This window comes from Haematobia irritans, chromosome 2, assembly GCF_050003625.1.
Source record: "Haematobia irritans isolate KBUSLIRL chromosome 2, ASM5000362v1, whole genome shotgun sequence".
Lineage (NCBI taxonomy): Eukaryota > Metazoa > Arthropoda > Insecta > Diptera > Muscidae > Haematobia > Haematobia irritans.
In genome coordinates, this window is record NC_134398.1 from 163,495,101 (window position 1) to 163,517,109 (window position 22,009).

The window sequence follows — 22,009 nt, forward strand, 5'->3', positions numbered from 1 at the left end:
TAGAGGCTCCGCAAGACAAATCGTGGGATCGGTTTATATGGGGGCTATATATAATTATGGACCGATGTGGACCAATTTCTGCATGGTTGTTAGAGACCATATACTAACACCATGTACCAAATGTCATCCGGATCGGATGAAATTTGCTTTTCTTAGAGCAATCGCAAGCCAAATTTGGGGGTCCGTTTATGTGGGGGCTATACGTAAAAGTGGACCGATATGGCCCATTTGCAATACCATCCGACCTACATCAATAACAAGTACTTGTGCCAAGTTTCAAGTCGATAGCTTGTTTCGTTCGGAAGTTAACGTGATTTCAACAGACGGACGGACCAATTTTTCTATAGAAGTAAAATTTTTACCAATTTATCTATAGAAATAAAATTTTTAAAAAATTTTCTATAGAAATAAAATTTTGACCAATGTTTGTATAGAAATAATATTTTGACCAATTTTTCTATAGAAATAAAATTTGACCAATTTTTCTATAGAAATAAAATTTTTAAAAAATTTTCTATAGAAATAAAATTTTAACAAAATTTTCTATAGAAATAAAATGTTGACAAATTTTTCTATAGAAATAAAATTTTGACAACATTTTCTATAGAATTATAATTTTGACAACAGTTTCTATAGAAATATAATTTTGAGAAAATTTTCTATAAAAATAGATTTTCTATAGACATATAATTATAAGAAAATTTTATTTAGAAATAAATTTTTTCTAGAAATAAAATCTAAAAAAAATCTATGGAAATAAAATTTTGACAAAATTTTCTACAGAAATAAAATTTTGACAAAATTTTCTATAGAAATAAAATAAAAAATTAGTAAAATTTTTTCCCAAATTTGGTAGATTATTTATGGCTCGAGTGGCAACAGTGCTCGTATGTTATATCAAAACGTTCTTAATACGTATAACCTCAAAAATATCAAGCATTACAAGATAAACTTAATATTTAAATATAAAATTTAATTATAAATATACATACAATATAAAACTTATCGCCTAATTATTAAAATAAAATCAATACGTTTTAATTGCTACCCATGGTAAATTGTGTACCAGCTTTGGCTCGATTGAACTGAACGACCTAAGTATAATGCAAAAAAAAAAATGTGGTTGTATTTATGGCCGTAACCAAAATACATCGCATCGAAAACTGGTTTGTTTGTTTATAATAAAATGAATTAACTAATTAATGAGTACAGAATAAAAACCGGCGTCAAGTTCGCTTAGAAAAGTGACAACAGAATGACAGAAATAAAATAAACTCGTACTTAATTGTAAATAAAGCAAACAATGTTGATTTCCAATGTCGAGAGAACAGATGGGATGAAGTGAGAACCTCTAATATACCAGTACAAAGAGCTGTTTTACTACTTTATCACGATTGTTTTCCATATTGGAAACATATGAAGATATGGACCTAAGTGTAACATATTTTTGGCATGGATTGAATAGGCATTATTTGAATATAGACAAAATTGGAATATAGACTTTTCCCTAATGGACTTTTTGTAGAAAACAATCACGAAAATCGACTAATCGATTTTTGATTGTATATGTACTTAAATCGATATGAAAATGACATTCTACAGTGACCAAAAGTCGACTAATCGAATTTTTAAAAAAGTTGTTACTATTTAACTAAAATTTTTTTATTGTCAAGAAAATTGTTCTTAATATTGGGCAAATTATGGTTGCATAAGCTTTCATATCGTATTACAAATTGGATTTTGGGCGAACTGAAATTAAGCAAGGATTGAAATTATTTTATAAGAATGTTGAATTATTTGCATGAATCGCACATAAATTCATAAATACTTCAAACATTCCATTTTTTGCGAATTGAATCCTTCTTCATTTTACTTTATTTCATTATCCATCGCACATTGTAGGACCATCGCCAATACATGCAGCATAGGCAGCCATAATTGGTATGGTACTCTCTTCTAGGACGCCAGTAAATAAATGGGCATAAGGTCCTGAGGCATAAACACTGACATCTTCTCCACCATGGGGAGCTTTGAAGACCTTTACATAACTGGGATATGTGGTATCTGAAATTATGGGATATATTTCCGAATTGACTAACTTAGCTTAAAACCAGTTTTACCTATTTTCCATGGTACTTTCTCCAAATTCAAACGTTTGCCTTTTCCATCTTTGTATTGCTCGTAGCCTAAAGGATAATTTAAAATAGAATATTTCAAACCATCTAAAGATCGATCATGTTGATTTAGGCCCAATATAGGATCGCCACGGCCAGGAAAGCCAGATATGGTCAAAGGTTGGGAATGATCGGCAGTAACTAAAATAAGGGTATCTGAGGGATCAGTCATTTCAAGAGCCACCTGTACCGCTTTGTCCATTTCCAAAGTTTCATCTAGAGCTAGACCAGCCTTAGTATCATGGTGGGCCGAGTCGATAAGTCCACCTTCGATAAATGCAAAATATCCATTTTTATTACGCTGCAATAGCTTCAAAGTCATCTTAGTCATTTCGGATAATGAAGGCTGATATTTATTATCAGCCAAGGCCTTGTATTTCATACTTCCACTTTGAAAAATCCCCATAATATGGGAAATTTCTGAGATATTGGCTTGCAATAATTGATCTCGATTTGTGACCACTAATCCTTCGGGATGCATTCGCTTCCATGTGGATATCAGATTTTTGCCATCTTTACGTTCTCCATATTTACCATGGGCATCTTTTTGAGTATTGGGCAAAAATTTACCCAAACCTCCACCCATTATAACGTTGAGGTTTCGTCCAGTTTCTTCGCTCACCAGTTGTTGAGCTAAGTCCATACATTCCATTGGATTCTTTTTACTTCGGATAACATCGGCATCGCATTCATGCAAACGATTCGATATATGACCATATATACCAGCCGGACTTGCATGGGTCAAAGTGGTGGTGGTAACAAAACCAGTAGACTTTCCAGCTTTTTGGGCCCAAACTGCAATGGAAGGCGCTTGATTGACTGGATCCATACTTGCAGAACAGTTGTTAAAATCCACTTTGCCATTAACTCCAATAGTGAGAATGTTTCCTTTTACTCCACTCAAATAAGCTGTAGCACTACATGAGGAATCAGCAACCAAGGCGTTAGTACAGTATGTCTAAAAAAATATAATTTTTATTATTTTTGCTGAAAATGTATCCATGTTCGGATATCCACTACAATTCCATTTTCACTAAGCACAATAAATTCAAGATCGTGAAAATGTTCTGAATTCCATGGTATAATTTTTTCGAATTTATCAGCAATCAAATCACCAAAAAACAGTAAAATATCACGAGGTGGAAATTAATATAAGTTAAATCAAAAACCTTTTTCTATTTTTTTTATTTTTTTAATAAAATTGTATAAATAAAATTTTCTAAGTTTTTAAGTAAGTCCCTTTTAAACCGGAAATGCATTCATCACGCATTCACCATGGCTTATGCTAGTGAAATAATTTCTCAAAAATTACGGTGTACTTCGTGAATACAGGGTGGGTGTTATGTAATGCAACAAGAAATGAACGCTATATTTTTTGTGTCTGTTTTACTTTTATTGTCCAAAAACAGAAAATGTCGAAAATAATATCAAATTTCAGAAAAAGTTTATATTAGACATGAAGTAATATATATAATATATATAAATTTTAGCTAAGCTACCATACCCCAGGAACAAAAGGGTCGCCAAAAAAGTAGTGAAAATGTGTTTTTTTTTTATCCGGAAGTGGTGCATAATTGGAGCAGAAGCGATGTATTTAACATGGGCTTGTCATAGAACGATTATCCACCATTTCAACAGCCGGTGCACTGAATTAGCATCATCATTAGTAATACTTTGCCAAATAATTTTTTTTATAATTTTTTTATGATTTTTAATGCATTCTGAAACGTTTCATCTCAAATAATTGCAAAACTTCGCAATTCTTCTAGATTGAATTTAGCATTTTTTGACCAAATCTTAATAATTTATATCACCTTATTAATTCTTAATCTGTTTGTTACCTACACGGACGAAAAAGACAGTTTTTCATATGTTTTGGTGTAAAAATTATATGCCTAGAACTCAAAATTTTTAAACACAATATTTTTAAGTGGAAGCATATAATGTTTATATACTAGCATAACTTGTTTGGGAAATATATATTAATATGTTAAAACATATTATGTTTGGGACATAAAATGTTTGTAAGTATAATATGTTTAGATGCAAACATATATTAATTTAGAAATAGCCTATAAACACACATGTGTTTAGAAAGAGAGACCTAGAGGTTATGCAGCAAGTAAAATAATGGAAGTAACCAATTGGAGCCTTAAAAATATATCCACACAAAGAAAATGTCATTAAAATTTTTTTCTACCAGTGTATGACCTAAGGTGAAACATAATATGTTTGAGCAGTACAAACAATATTTTGTTGGGACCAACCCTGAAAATATATATGCTTGAAGCAAAATGTGTTTGGGATATATATATATATATATATATATATATATATATATATATATATATATATATATATATATATATATATATATATATATATATATATATATATATATATATATATATATATATATATGTGGACCGATGTGGACCAATTTTTGCATGGTTGTTAGAGACTACATACTAACACCATGTACCAAATTTCAGCCGGGTCAATCGAAATTTGCTTCTCTTAGAGGCTCCGCAAGCCAAATCGCAAATTTCAGCCAGATCGGATGAAATTTGCTTCTCTTAGAGGCTCCGCAAGCCAAATCGGGGGATCGGTTTATATGGCGGCTATACATAATTATAGACCGATGTTGACCAATTTTTGCATGGTCATTAGAGACCATATATTTACACCATGTAGCAAATTCCAGCCGGATCGGATGAAATTTGCTTCTCTTAGAGGCTCCGCAAGCCAAATCCGGGGATCGGTTTATATGGTGGCTATATATAATTATGGACCGATGTGGACCAATTTCTACATGATGTTTAGAGACCATATACTAACACCATGTACCAAATTTCAACCGGATCGGATGAAATTTGCTTCTCTTAGAGGCTCTGCAAGCCAAATCGTGGGGTCGGTTTATATGGGGGCTATATATAATGATGGACCGATGTGGACAAATTTTTGCATGGTAATTAGAGACCATATACTAACACCATGTACCAAATGTCTGCCGGGTCAGATGAAATTTGTTTCTCTTAGAGGCTCCGCAAACCAAATCGTGGGATCGGTTTATATGGGGGCTATATATAATTATGGACCGATGTGGACCAATTTTTGCATGGTTGTTAGAGATCATATAGTAACACCATGTACCAAATTTCTGCCGGGTCAGATGAAATTTGTTTCTCTTAGAGGCTCCGCAAGACAAATCGTGGGATCGGTTTATATGGGGGCTATATATAATTATGGACCGATGTGGACCAATTTCTGCATGGTTGTTAGAGACCATATACTAACACCATGTACCAAATGTCATCCGGATCGGATGAAATTTGCTTTTCTTAGAGCAATCGCAAGCCAAATTTGGGGGTCCGTTTATGTGGGGGCTATACGTAAAAGTGGACCGATATGGCCCATTTGCAATACCATCCGACCTACATCAATAACAAGTACTTGTGCCAAGTTTCAAGTCGATAGCTTGTTTCGTTCGGAAGTTAACGTGATTTCAACAGACGGACGGACCAATTTTTCTATAGAAGTAAAATTTTTACCAATTTATCTATAGAAATAAAATTTTTAAAAAATTTTCTATAGAAATAAAATTTTGACCAATGTTTGTATAGAAATAATATTTTGACCAATTTTTCTATAGAAATAAAATTTGACCAATTTTTCTATAGAAATAAAATTTTTAAAAAATTTTCTATAGAAATAAAATTTTAACAAAATTTTCTATAGAAATAAAATGTTGACAAATTTTTCTATAGAAATAAAATTTTGACAACATTTTCTATAGAATTATAATTTTGACAACAGTTTCTATAGAAATATAATTTTGAGAAAATTTTCTATAAAAATAGATTTTCTATAGACATATAATTATAAGAAAATTTTATTTAGAAATAAATTTTTTCTAGAAATAAAATCTAAAAAAAATCTATGGAAATAAAATTTTGACAAAATTTTCTACAGAAATAAAATTTTGACAAAATTTTCTATAGAAATAAAATAAAAAATTAGTAAAATTTTTTCCCAAATTTGGTAGATTATTTATGGCTCGAGTGGCAACAGTGCTCGTATGTTATATCAAAACGTTCTTAATACGTATAACCTCAAAAATATCAAGCATTACAAGATAAACTTAATATTTAAATATAAAATTTAATTATAAATATACATACAATATAAAACTTATCGCCTAATTATTAAAATAAAATCAATACGTTTTAATTGCTACCCATGGTAAATTGTGTACCAGCTTTGGCTCGATTGAACTGAACGACCTAAGTATAATGCAAAAAAAAAAATGTGGTTGTATTTATGGCCGTAACCAAAATACATCGCATCGAAAACTGGTTTGTTTGTTTATAATAAAATGAATTAACTAATTAATGAGTACAGAATAAAAACCGGCGTCAAGTTCGCTTAGAAAAGTGACAACAGAATGACAGAAATAAAATAAACTCGTACTTAATTGTAAATAAAGCAAACAATGTTGATTTCCAATGTCGAGAGAACAGATGGGATGAAGTGAGAACCTCTAATATACCAGTACAAAGAGCTGTTTTACTACTTTATCACGATTGTTTTCCATATTGGAAACATATGAAGATATGGACCTAAGTGTAACATATTTTTGGCATGGATTGAATAGGCATTATTTGAATATAGACAAAATTGGAATATAGACTTTTCCCTAATGGACTTTTTGTAGAAAACAATCACGAAAATCGACTAATCGATTTTTGATTGTATATGTACTTAAATCGATATGAAAATGACATTCTACAGTGACCAAAAGTCGACTAATCGAATTTTTAAAAAAGTTGTTACTATTTAACTAAAATTTTTTTATTGTCAAGAAAATTGTTCTTAATATTGGGCAAATTATGGTTGCATAAGCTTTCATATCGTATTACAAATTGGATTTTGGGCGAACTGAAATTAAGCAAGGATTGAAATTATTTTATAAGAATGTTGAATTATTTGCATGAATCGCACATAAATTCATAAATACTTCAAACATTCCATTTTTTGCGAATTGAATCCTTCTTCATTTTACTTTATTTCATTATCCATCGCACATTGTAGGACCATCGCCAATACATGCAGCATAGGCAGCCATAATTGGTATGGTACTCTCTTCTAGGACGCCAGTAAATAAATGGGCATAAGGTCCTGAGGCATAAACACTGACATCTTCTCCACCATGGGGAGCTTTGAAGACCTTTACATAACTGGGATATGTGGTATCTGAAATTATGGGATATATTTCCGAATTGACTAACTTAGCTTAAAACCAGTTTTACCTATTTTCCATGGTACTTTCTCCAAATTCAAACGTTTGCCTTTTCCATCTTTGTATTGCTCGTAGCCTAAAGGATAATTTAAAATAGAATATTTCAAACCATCTAAAGATCGATCATGTTGATTTAGGCCCAATATAGGATCGCCACGGCCAGGAAAGCCAGATATGGTCAAAGGTTGGGAATGATCGGCAGTAACTAAAATAAGGGTATCTGAGGGATCAGTCATTTCAAGAGCCACCTGTACCGCTTTGTCCATTTCCAAAGTTTCATCTAGAGCTAGACCAGCCTTAGTATCATGGTGGGCCGAGTCGATAAGTCCACCTTCGATAAATGCAAAATATCCATTTTTATTACGCTGCAATAGCTTCAAAGTCATCTTAGTCATTTCGGATAATGAAGGCTGATATTTATTATCAGCCAAGGCCTTGTATTTCATACTTCCACTTTGGAAAATCCCCATAATATGGGAAATTTCTGAGATATTGGCTTGCAATAATTGATCTCGATTTGTGACCACTAATCCTTCGGGATGCATTCGCTTCCATGTGGATATCAGATTTTTGCCATCTTTACGTTCTCCATATTTACCATGGGCATCTTTTTGAGTATTGGGCAAAAATTTACCCAAACCTCCACCCATTATAACGTTGAGGTTTCGTCCAGTTTCTTCGCTCACCAGTTGTTGAGCTAAGTCCATACATTCCATTGGATTCTTTTTACTTCGGATAACATCGGCATCGCATTCATGCAAACGATTCGATATATGACCATATATACCAGCCGGACTTGCATGGGTCAAAGTGGTGGTGGTAACAAAACCAGTAGACTTTCCAGCTTTTTGGGCCCAAACTGCAATGGAAGGCGCTTGATTGACTGGATCCATACTTGCAGAACAGTTGTTAAAATCCACTTTGCCATTAACTCCAATAGTGAGAATGTTTCCTTTTACTCCACTCAAATAAGCTGTAGCACTACATGAGGAATCAGCAACCAAGGCGTTAGTACAGTATGTCTAAAAAAATATAATTTTTATTATTTTTGCTGAAAATGTATCCATGTTCGGATATCCACTACAATTCCATTTTCACTAAGCACAATAAATTCAAGATCGTGAAAATGTTCTGAATTCCATGGTATAATTTTTTCGAATTTATCAGCAATCAAATCACCAAAAAACAGTAAAATATCACGAGGTGGAAATTAATATAAGTTAAATCAAAAACCTTTTTCTATTTTTTTTATTTTTTTAATAAAATTGTATAAATAAAATTTTCTAAGTTTTTAAGTAAGTCCCTTTTAAACCGGAAATGCATTCATCACGCATTCACCATGGCTTATGCTAGTGAAATAATTTCTCAAAAATTACGGTGTACTTCGTGAATACAGGGTGGGTGTTATGTAATGCAACAAGAAATGAACGCTATATTTTTTGTGTCTGTTTTACTTTTATTGTCCAAAAACAGAAAATGTCGAAAATAATATCAAATTTCAGAAAAAGTTTATATTAGACATGAAGTAATATATATAATATATATAAATTTTAGCTAAGCTACCATACCCCAGGAACAAAAGGGTCGCCAAAAAAGTAGTGAAAATGTGTTTTTTTTTTATCCGGAAGTGGTGCATAATTGGAGCAGAAGCGATGTATTTAACATGGGCTTGTCATAGAACGATTATCCACCATTTCAACAGCCGGTGCACTGAATTAGCATCATCATTAGTAATACTTTGCCAAATAATTTTTTTTATAATTTTTTTATGATTTTTAATGCATTCTGAAACGTTTCATCTCAAATAATTGCAAAACTTCGCAATTCTTCTAGATTGAATTTAGCATTTTTTGACCAAATCTTAATAATTTATATCACCTTATTAATTCTTAATCTGTTTGTTACCTACACGGACGAAAAAGACAGTTTTTCATATGTTTTGGTGTAAAAATTATATGCCTAGAACTCAAAATTTTTAAACACAATATTTTTAAGTGGAAGCATATAATGTTTATATACTAGCATAACTTGTTTGGGAAATATATATTAATATGTTAAAACATATTATGTTTGGGACATAAAATGTTTGTAAGTATAATATGTTTAGATGCAAACATATATTAATTTAGAAATAGCCTATAAACACACATGTGTTTAGAAAGAGAGACCTAGAGGTTATGCAGCAAGTAAAATAATGGAAGTAACCAATTGGAGCCTTAAAAATATATCCACACAAAGAAAATGTCATTAAAATTTTTTTCTACCAGTGTATGACCTAAGGTGAAACATAATATGTTTGAGCAGTACAAACAATATTTTGTTGGGACCAACCCTGAAAATATATATGCTTGAAGCAAAATGTGTTTGGGATATATATATATATATATATATATATATATATATATATATATATATATATATATATATATATATATATATATATATATATATATATATATATATATATATATATATATATATATATATATATATATATATATATATATATATATATATATATAAAGAACATCTTTGGGAGGACATTTTTGAAAGTGCTTTTAAATTTGTGCCAATAGCTGGGGCGCTAAACGGAAGCGGCTCTATGGTATTTTATGTCGAAGCACCATCTTAAAATGATCGACACTTTGCTATTGTTTCGTGCCAACCTTATTCTCCAAAATAACGCAAATGTATTGAAATCGCTGTTATCACAGCTTGGTAGAATTCCACCAACTATGTTAGATTTTGACAAAATTTTCTAAATTCGACAAGCATCCTTTTCCTCTGTTGGTTAAGCTTCACTTGTAGTTTAGTCCATACATGGTTTAAGCTGAAATCAAAAACAACAATAACGATTGAAGAGAAACCAACAATAACAAACAAAACGAATGAAGATAGAGGAAGCACGCTCAAAAACAAACCCAGCCAACTACATTCAAATCGATGATTTGAGTTTGGCAAAAGAAAAGAGATATGCTTGCAAATTTGTTTAGGCAGTAGCCGACTATCAAACCTTTTTTTCGTAAGATTCAATTGTAGTTCTTTTTGGGTTGCGTGAATTACCCGAATTTATCGTGATAATTGGTTGATAGTTTTGCTGCAAGTAGGGGATGCTGATGAGGAATGTGGTAACCATATTGCAGTCTATAGGGCTTTGCCCAAATAAATTTGACAGGCATACTTTTCCTCTGTTGGTTAAGCTACACTTGTAGTTTAGACAATGCATGGTTTTAAGCTGAAACTAAAAACAACAATAACGATTGAAGAGAAACCAACAATAACAAACAAAACGAATGAAATAAAATTTTAACAAAATTTTCCATAGAAATAAAATTTTGACAAAATTTTCTATAAAATAAAATTTTGACAATTTTTTTACAGAAATCAAATGTTGACAACATTTTCTATAGAAAAACATGTTGACTAAATTTTCTATAGAAATAAAATTTGACAAAATTTTCTATAAACAATTTTGATAAAATTTTTTATACAAAAAAAATTTCTATAGAAATTTAAATTTTGGAAGATTTTAAAATTTTGACTAAATTGTCTATAGAAATAAAATTTTGACAAAATTTTCTATAGAAAAACATGTTGACAAAATTGTCTATAGAAATAAAATTTTGACAAAATTTTCTATAGAAATAAAATTTTGACAAATTTTTCTATAGAAATTTAAATTTTGAAAAAATTTTAAATTTTGACAAAATTGTCTATAGACAAAATTTTCTCTAGAAAAACATGTCGACACAATTTTCTATAGATATAAAATTTTGACAAGATTGTCTATAGAAATAAAATTTTGACAAAATTTTCTATAAAAATATAATTTTCTGTTGAAATAAAATATTCTACAAAAATATATTTTTCTGTTGAAATACAACTGTTACAACATTTTTAATAGAAATAAAATTTTGACAACATTTTCGTTAGAAATAAAACTTTGACAAAATTTTCTGTAGAAATTAAATTTTGACAAGATATTCTACAGAAATGAAATTTTGACAAAATTTTCTATAGAAAAACATGTCGACACAATTTTCTATAGATATAAAATTTTGACAAGATTGTCTATAGAAATAAAATTTGGACAAAATTTTCTCTAGAAAAACATGTCGACACAATTTTCTATAGATATAAAATTTTGGCAACATTTTCTATAAAAATAACATTTTGACAAAATTTTCTATAGAAATAAAATTTTGACAAAATTTTCTATAAAAATATAATTTTCTATTGATATAAAATATTCTACAAAAATATATTTTTCTGTTGAAATACAACTGTTACAACATTTTTAATAGAAATAAAATTTTGACAACATTTTCGTTAGAAATAAAACTTTGACAAAATTTTCTGTAGAAATTAAATTTTGACAAGATATTCTACAGAAATGAAATTTTGACAAATTTTTCTATAGAAATAACATTTTGACCAAATTTTCTATAGAAATAGAATGTTGACAAAATTTTCTATAGAAATGTAAAACTTTGATAATATTTGCTACAGAAATATAAAATTGTCTATCATTGAAAGAGGAGTATTATTTTCCGCCAAAAAAACTATGCTTTAGAGAAGCATAGTTTTTTTGACACTAAAAAAAAATATTTAAAAGCAAATAAAAAATTTTACACATAATCGTTGAATCTGTTGTAATAAATTCGAGTTTGTTTTCTCTAAAATAACATAATGAATAAGAAAGGAGAATTTTGTTTGTCTAAAATTTCGTTGTAGAGGAAAGTATTTTTTCTTTTGGTATAGAAATATAACATTTTGATAAAATTTTTTATTGAAGTATACAATTTTGACAAAAATAAAACTTTGACAAAAATTTCTATACAAATAAACGTTTCTATTGAAAAACAATTTTGACACAATAAATAAAATATTTCTATAAAATAAAATTTTTACATTATTTTTTTGGAGTTTTTGGTACACTTTTCTTTTTTATTTGTGTCTCGAGTGGCAACCGTAATTGAGATCATGCGATTTATGTGCCCATTGAGGCATAGAAATGCAGAGAGGTACTTCGCATTTATACAATTCTGACATATGCTGATTGAAATGGTGCCGGATCCTTCTGGAATACCCATTGTCTGCGGTCGTCTTTAGGACATATTGTCGATAATATTCGACATTTATTCTGATCCTTCGGTCGATGAAAACGAGCGGGGAGCGACCATTAGACGTTATGGCGGCCCACAATATTATCATCGGCGGCACTTGAGTTCTGGTGGCCAATCGAAGATGTACACTTTCACCTGATCTCTTTGAAGGTAATTTTGTCTCTTTTGTCTTTCAAAAAACTGTTCAATTTGAAATCGATGAAACCAAATTCGGTATCTGACCATATTCGTGCAAGCGAAACTACTCCTTACCTCTTTCAAGTCTAACTTTTTTTGTGCATCGGTAAGGTCTTCCACTTCAGTAGCTTTAGTCAAAGCTAACTTTTCAATATGTGCTCCATCCGTGTCCTCGATATGTTTAGCGCACGGGCAATGTTTTTTACTACTGCAAGGTGGATTTCGATCAAATCTGGCTTTCGCTTTTCCGATCATTTCTGGTGTTGTTTTCGTCTTTTTTGTCAATAATAAAAGATTTATTTAGATTTAAATACTAGAGGGCTTCATCTAAAGCCACTTTTTCTAGGCAAATATAAAGCAATCACACTATTATGCTGGAAAAAAATGATCCCAAACCCCTTATTTCTGAATACAATAAATCAAAATGTTTCTATAAGCATATAAATGAACTGTCACTGGAATAAATCTGTCATGTAAACGTTTTAGAAATGATAGAAAACTAAAGTCGGTAGAAATAAAGGGTGATTTGTTAAGAGCTTGATAACTTTTTTTAAAAAAAAAACGCATAAAATTTGCAAAATCTCATCGGTTCTTTATTTGAAACGTTAGATTGGTCCATGACATTTACTTTTTGAAGATAATTTCATTTAAATGTTGACCGCGGCTGCGTCTTAGGTGGTCCATTCGGAAAGTCCAATTTTGGGCAACATTTTCGAGCATTTCGGCCGGAATAGCCCGAATTTCTTCGGAAATGTTGTCTTCCAAAGCTGGAATAGTTGCTGGCTTATTTCTGTAGACTTTAGACTTGACGTAGCCCCACAAAAAATAGTCTAAAGGCGTCAAATCGCATGATCTTGGTGGCCAACTTACCGGTCCATTTCTTGAGATGAATTGTTCTCCGAAGTTTTCCCTCAAAATGGCCATAGAATCGCGAGCTGTGTGGCATGTAGCGCCATCTTGTTGAAACCACATGTCAACCAAGTTCAGTTCTTCCATTTTTGGCAACAAAAAGTTTGTTAGCATCGAACGATAGCGATCGCCATTCACCGTAACGTTGCGTCCAACAGCATCTTTGAAAAAATACGGTCCAATGATTCCACCAGCGTACAAACCACACCAAACAGTGCATTTTTCGGGATGCATGGGCAGTTCTTGAACGGCTTCTGGTTGCTCTTCACTCCAAATGCGGCAATTTTGCTTCTTTACGTAGCCATTCAACCAGAAATGAGCCTCATCGCTGAACAAAATTTGTCGATAAAAAAGCGGATTTTCTGCCACTGATTTTGGTAATAAAATTCAATGATTTGCAAGCGTTGCTCGTTAGTAAGTCTATTCATGATGAAATGTCAAAGCATACTGAGCATCTTTCTGTTTGACACCATGTCTGAAATCCCACGTGATCTGTCAAATACTAATGCATGAAAATCCTAACCTCAAAAGAATCACCCTTTACATATCAGCCCACCTGTAGAAGATCAAAATCGTAGATTTGATTTTCAGTCACCTGGCAGTGGATATACGAACATGGACATACTTAAAATCTCTTCTTACCTTACTCAATGCTGTATAGGGGAAATTTTCAAAACTTAACGAATCCTCTTCACCAGTTCGATTTTTCCGTTGACCTTTTAATATTCGTGCAGCTGTCAACGTACTCAATCCCATACCATCACCCATGAATAGAATTACATTTTTAGCTTTATTCACATTTAGTTTTTGTTTTTTCAGACTTTTATATAACTCCTTTTGACCTTTTGAAAGCCAAAATGTTTGTTCTTTTTCCTCTGGTGGTGTATATTTATTCAAGCCCACAATAAAAGAATCTTCAAAAACATCATATTGGGTATTTACACTTTCGTTTTCATCTTTCCCACCGCCGCCAAATGATAAAAATAAAATTAAAAATAATAAAAATACCGCAGCAACACAAATTACCGGAGTTTTCGACATATTCTCTTAAAGCGTCTAGATTGCATTAAGCTTACGAGTTGTTTTAAGCGACTAAATTCCAGTTGATCCAAGTCTTCATAATTTATACGTTTAGGCTTTAATGTATCAGCGAGTAATTTGCGAAATTGCTCAGTGCCAAATGAATTAAATTTGAAAAGGAGAAAAAAACTTATTTTTTAGTAAAAATTACAATATCAGAAATTTCGTTTAAAATTAGTCTTGGAAGCAAGCTCAAACAAACTAACCTAGTAATGCAATAAATTTGGCCACTCAATTTCGCCCATTTAACATTAAGGGGAAATGCTAAAAAGTTGTCAAACTCCTTTTAGAATTAATATGAACTTGTTCTTTATGTTAAATAGCTGAAAGAGCAATAGCAAAATGTAAGTTCTGGAAGAGATGAGGTTAATGGACGAACACGAAATTTTGTATTTTAAAATTCACGTAAACAAATAATTCAAACAACCTAACAAGTACATACGGCCGTAAGTTCGGTCAGGCCGAATCTTATGTATCCTCCACCATAGATTGCGTAGAGGGTTCTACTAAAGACTGCCATTGACAATCGAATTTCTTTGGTTTTGGTAACACTTGCTGATGGCAAGTTATCTTAAAACTTCTTAGCATTGTATTAATTCATATGTAGGCAGATTAAATACCTACCCAGAAACGAAATCGGAAGATCTTCATAAGTCAGTATTTTTAAAGTACTTCCAAAACTGCTCTTCTAGAGATGAAGGTAATTCAGTTCACTGATATATAAAAATTCTTTGTACTATTCAGAATTTTAACGGGTATAAGAAAGGACAAAAAAATATAAGTATACTGACCCATTCTTCGGCAGACGTGGAGTTTCCTAACAAATATATGCTAGTATTATTCAAAACGCCTTTACGCAGAGATATAAGTGCAGTATGTTAGGAAAAATTTTATTTTTATTCCCTGCGCCACACTGTGGAACAGGGTATTATAAGTTAGTGCATATGTTTGCAACACCCAGAAGGAGACGAAATAGGCACATGGCGTCTTTGGCAAAAATGCTCAGGGTGGGCTCCTGAGTCGATGTAGCCATGTCCGTCTGTCCGTGAACACATTTTTGTAATCACAGTTTAGGTCGCAGTTTTACCTCAAATTTGGCACAAGTATGTGTTTTGGCTCGGAATAGATCCCTATTGATTTTGGAAGAAATCGGTTCAGATTTAGATATAGCTCCCATATATATCTTTCGCCCGATGTGGACTAATACGGTCCCAGAAGACAGAGTTTTACCCCAATTTGGTTGAAATTTTGCACTAGGAGTACAATTAGTACTATAGTCTAGTGTGCCAAATTTTATTGAAATCGGTTCGGATTTAGATATAGCTCCCATATATATCTTTCGCCCGATATGGACTAATACGGTCCCAGAAGCTAGAGTTTTAGCCCAATTTCGTTGAAATTTTGCACTACGAGTACAATTAGTAGTGTTTTCATGTACGCCAAATTTTATTGAAATCGGTTCAGATTTAGATATAGCTCCCATATATATCGTTCGCCCGATTTACACTCATATGACCGCAGTGGCCAATCTTTTACTCCGATTTAATTGAAATTTTGCACAGGGAGTAGAATTGGCATTGTAGGTATGCGTGCCAAATTTGTTTGAAATCGGTTCAGATTTAGATATATCTCACATATATAGCTTTCGCCCGATTTACACTCATATGACCACAGAGGCCAATTTTTAACTCCGATTTAGTTGAAATTTTGCACAGGAAGTAGAATTAGCATTATAGCTATGCGTGCCAAATTTGGTTGAAATCGGTTCAGATTTAGCTATAGCTCACATATATAGCTTTCGCCCGATTTACACTCATATGACCACAGAGGCCAATTTTTAAATCCGATTTAGTTGAAATTTTGCACAGGGAGTCGAATTAGCATTGTAGCATTGAAATCGGTTCAGATTTAGATATAGCTCACATATATAGCTTTCGCCCGATTTACACTCATATGACCACAGAGGCCAATTTTTAAATCCGATTTAGTTGAAATTTTGCACAGGGAGTCGAATTAGCATTGTTGCTATGCATGCCAAATTTGGTTGAAATCGGTTCAGATTTAGATATAGCTCCTTGTAAAAATGACTCTAATCCTAAACTTCTAATACATATATATCGAGCGATAAATCATAAATAAACTTTTGCGAAGTTTCCTTAAAATTGCTTCAGATTTAAACGTTTTATTTTTTTACTAACATTGTGTTCCACCCTAGTGCATTAGCCGACTTAAATTTTGAGTCTATAGATTTTGTAGAGGTCTATAAAATTCTTCCAGATCGAGTGATATTTAAATGTATGTATTTGGGACAAACCTTTATATATAGCCCCCCAACACATTTGACGGATGTGATATGGTATCGAAAATTTAGATCTACAAAGTGGTGCAGGGTATAATATAGTCGGCACCGCCCGACTTTAGACTTTCCTTACTTGTTTATTACTATTTTTAAACGCTTCTCCACCACTGTGGTACAGGGTTTAATAAGTTTGTGTATTTGTATGTAACACGCAGAAGGACCAGTCATAGACCCATCTTTTAGTTAACGATCGTCTTAGAATTAAGTTCTGATTCGATTTAGCGATGTCCGTCCGTGTGTCTGTTGATGTATTCTTGTGTGAAAAGTCCAGCTCGCAGTTTTAGTTGGATCGTCCTTAAATTTGGCACAAGGCCGTTTTTCGGGTCAAAGACAATCCCTATCGATTCGATTCAGAATTAGATATAGCTGCCGTATATATCTTTCGCCCGATTTACGCTCGTATGGTCACAGATGACAACATTTTACTCCGATCTGCGTGAAATTTTGTCCAGTGTGTAGAATTAACGTTCTTATTATGCGTGCCAAATTTGGATGAAATCGTTTCAGATTTAGATATGGCTCCCATATATTGCTTTCGCCCGATTTACACTCTTATGGCCACAGAGGATAACATTTTACTCTGATCTACGTAAAATTTTGCAAAGGATGTAGAATGAACGTTCTTATTATGAGTGCCAAATTTGATTGAAATCGGTTTAGATTTAGATATAGATCGCATATATATCTTTCGCCCGATATACACTTATATGGTGCATATTATATAAATATGTATTTTTCGGCTTATGGCACAACGTCAGCGATGATTTCTCCAGACTTTCCACAGAATCGATTTAGATAAAGTTCCGACTTGTGTAAATATCGCTAAATGTGGGCAATTATTCCCAGATCTATTGATCACCTATCTTTGTGAGCTCGAACCCATATAGTTGCAAAATCGTCACTGCTACGTAACAAAAATTATAACAGGTGTATACGGCCGTAAGTTCGGTCAGGCCGAATCTTACGAATTGCATAGAAACTTCAACTAAAGACTGTCATCCACAATCGAATTACTTGGGTTGCGGTAACACTTGCCGTTGGCAAAAAATATTAAAACTTCTTAACATCGTATTCTAAATTGTAAGCTAATCCATACGTGGTATATATTAAACAAAAAAGGCCGATTAAATATGCTACGTATATAATTCAGTTTGACAAAATATTCTATAGAAATAAAATTTTGAAAAAATTTGCTAGTAATAAATTTTTGATAAAATTTTCTATAGAAATAAAATTTTGGTAGATTATTTTTGCCGATATGGACCAATTTTTTGTGATTGCCGATATGCTATATATAACTATAGACTGATATGGACCAATTTTTGCACGACTGTTAGCGGCCATCTACTAGCGCAATGTACCAAATTTCTTCCAAGAGGTTCCGGAGGTCAAATCTGGGGATCGAATTATTTGGGAGCTATATATATTAATGGACCGATATTGACAAATTTTTGCATGCTTGTTAGAGACCATATACTAACACCACGAACCAAATTTCAAGCGGATCGGATAAATCTTGTTCTTCCAAGAGGCTCAGCAAGCCAAATCTGGGGGTCAGTTTATATGGGGGCTATACGCAAAAGTGGTCCCATATGGCCTATTTGCAATATCATTCGATCTACATCAATAACAACTACTTACGGGAAGTTTCAAGTCGATATATACTTTATAGTGTCTTAGAGCAATATTTCGATGTGTTACAAACGGAATGACAAAGTTAGTGTACCCCCTTCCTATGGTGGAGGGTATAAAAAGGCCGATTAAATACGTATATAACATAATTCAGTTTGACAAAATTTTGTATAGAAATAAAATGTTTACAAAATTTTGAAATAAAATAAATAAAAATTTTCTATAGAAATATAATATTGACAAAATTTTCTATAGAAATAAAATTTTGACAAAATTTTCTATAAAAATAAAATTTTGACAAAATTTTCTAGTAATACAATTTTGAAAAAATTTGCTATAGAAATAAAATTTTGGTAGATTATTTTTGCCGATATGGACAAAGTTTTTGTGATTGCCGATCCGTTATATATAATTATAGAGCGATATGGACCAATTTTTGCATGGCTGCTAGCGGCCATATACTAGCACAATGTACTAAATTTCAACCGAATCGGATGAATTTTGCTCCTCCCATAGGTTCCGGAGGTCAAATCTGGGGATCGAATTATTTGGGGCCTATATATAATTATGGACAGATATTGACCAATTTTTGCAAGGTTATTAGCGGCCATATACTAACACCACGTACCAAATTGCAATCGGATCGGATGAAATTTGCTCCTCCCATAGGTTTCGGAGTTCAAATATGTGGATCGGTTTATATGGGGGCTATATATAATTATGGACCGATATGGACCAATTTTTGCATGATTGTTATAGACCATATACTTACATCACGTAGCAAATTTCAACCGGATCGGATGAATTTTGTCCTTCCAAGAGGTTCCGGAGGTCAAATATGGGGATTGGTTTATATGGGGGCTATATATAATTGTGAACCGATATGGACCAATTTTTACATTGTTGTTAGAGACCATATTCTAACACCACGTACCAAGTTTCAGCCGAATCGGATGAAAGTTGCTTCCCTTAGAGGCTCCGTAATCCAAATCGGGGGATCGGTTTATATGGGGGCTATACGTAAAAGTGGACCGATATGGCCCATTTGCAATACCATCCGACCTACATCAATAACAACTACTTGTGCCAAGTTTCAAATCTATAGCTTGTTTCTTTCGGAATTTAGCGTGATTTCAACAGACGGACGGACGGACGGACATGCTCAGATCGACTCAGAATTTCACCACGACCCAGAATATGTATACTTTATGGGGTCTTAGAGCAATATTTCGATGTGTTACAAACGGAATGACAAAGTTAATATACCCCCATCCTATGGTGGAGGGTATAAAAATGTTTGCACGGTAATTAAAAGGCCATGTCAAGGATTGTAGGAAATTTGTTCCTCCAAAAGTCAATTTTGGGGTTTATATGCGCGCTCTATAATAGTGAACCAATATGGACCAACCGACCCAACCCAACCGGATCGTATGAAATTTGCACCTGCAGGAAGCGCGGGAAATGAAATCTAGAGATCGGGTTTAGTTAGGGGGCTACATATATTTTTTGGACCGTTATGGACCGAATTTTATAAGTTTGTTAGAGGCTTTATGCGAACAACACGTACCAAAGTTAAACTAGATCGGAAGAAATTAGCACCTTCAGGAACCTCCCAAATCCAAATGTGGGGATCGGTTTATATGGGGGCTATATATAATTATGAACGGATATGGACCAATTTCTGTATGGTAAGATGCAATATACTAAGTAGTGCCAGTATGGGTATATAGCCCCCATATAAACCGATGCCTAGATTTGACATAACGGGCCTCTTGAAAGTCGAAACTTCATCCGATTTGGTTGAAAACTTTTACGTAATGTTACAACCGCAAAAAAATTGGGCCATACCGTTGCATAAATATATTAGCCGAAACCCCGATCCCTATCCATATTAACCGATCCCCAAATTTGATTTGCGCACCCTCTTTCAAGAGCAAATTTTATTCAATCCGGTGTTAATTTGGTACATGGTGTTAATGTATGACCTCTAATAACCATGATCAAATTGGTCTATATCGGTCCATAATTATATATAACACCATATAAACTATAGAGTAAACCGAGTGAGTAAATTTTTGATCTAATCGTTAAAATTTTAAATTTGGTTCTCTAATCACCACGTGAAAGTTGGTTCATGGCGGAGTGTACAAAAGGTTTGGCCTGGCTGAACTTTCGGGGTTATATACTTACTTTATTTTTAAAAGGTTTAATATACCTTGCGATCGGTAATCAGTACCACAACCCAAATAATTCGATTGTTGGTGACAGTCTTTAGTAGGCATTTGTACGCAATCCATAGTAGAGGGCACATAAAAATGGGCCGGATCAAACTTTCGGCGAAATTTCGGCGAGATTTACTAGTACTTAAATGTACTAGTACGTTAACAAGTTATGGCCCAAAGAAATAGTTTTTACAACGACATATATAAAAACATTATCATTTGTCCGTGATAATGTTGTGAACTAAGTTTAATGATTCCTCAATTGGAGAAATTCCAGTTAAATTTCTCCAATTGAGGAAGGGGAATCTCTATAAAAATTTTTTAATTAACCGCGAACACATAATCAGAGGTGTGGAAATCTTGCCATGCCAGTTCATCCGTTAGCATTTGAACGAAAAAATATCGCCATAATATATAATAATTATATATTATATAATACCATATAAAGCGTTCTTCAAAACAGGAATATAAAGGTCGAAAATTGTAAAACGACTTTTCGTACAAAAATAGACTAATCGACACTTGCTGCGCCTCAAAATCAAATTGCCATTTGATGTTCGCCAAAATCAACTAATCGACCTTAAATCATTATCAAAATCTAAGTCACCAAATTTAGCGAGCAGTCTATATCTAGATTTCAAATTTCAAGCAAATCGTATAAAAATTGTGGCTTCAATACGCTCGAGGGTATTGAACTGAACAACATAAAATACCTCTACACTTTGAAGTTCAAGGAATGGAGTTGAATATTTCGACAACCATGTCTTTAACAAGCCAATCGGCCTGGGAAACAGGACCAATATAAACACAATTTTGTATAGACTTTAATGATCTTGAAATACTTCTAGATTTCAATTATTAAACAAATCGTATGTGGCTTACATGTCCTCAAGAATTAGAGAGATCGATATTAGACCTGTCCAGGAAATGTATGAGATTTTTCAAAACACAAATTTTTAATGAGCACTTACAGTTTTAGAATCTCTCAATGATTGTAATAAAAACTGTGAAAAAGATTTTGAAAAACTTTT

General features: G+C 32.6%; 2 protein-coding genes across 2 annotated transcripts; both read right to left on the reverse strand.

Moving 5' to 3' along the window:
* Positions 1–1,645: 1,645 nt before the first annotated feature.
* Positions 1,646–6,768, reverse strand: LOC142225145 (membrane-bound alkaline phosphatase-like). The gene is made up of 3 exons (XM_075294923.1): positions 6,724–6,768; positions 2,121–3,132; positions 1,646–2,064 (listed from the first exon to the last, which is right to left on the reverse strand). Exons 1-3 carry the CDS (start codon positions 6,766–6,768, stop codon positions 1,883–1,885), a joined length of 1,239 nt encoding a protein of 412 aa, XP_075151038.1. The 3' UTR covers positions 1,646–1,882.
* A 240-nt stretch (positions 6,769–7,008) lies between these two features.
* LOC142224334 (alkaline phosphatase-like) lies at positions 7,009–14,755 on the reverse strand. Its single transcript, XM_075294103.1, has 3 exons — positions 14,328–14,755; positions 7,484–8,495; positions 7,009–7,427 (listed from the first exon to the last, which is right to left on the reverse strand). The coding sequence occupies exons 1-3, from the start codon at positions 14,724–14,726 to the stop codon at positions 7,246–7,248; spliced, it is 1,593 nt and encodes a 530-aa protein (XP_075150218.1). The 5' UTR covers positions 14,727–14,755; the 3' UTR covers positions 7,009–7,245.
* Positions 14,756–22,009: the final 7,254 nt, after the last annotated feature.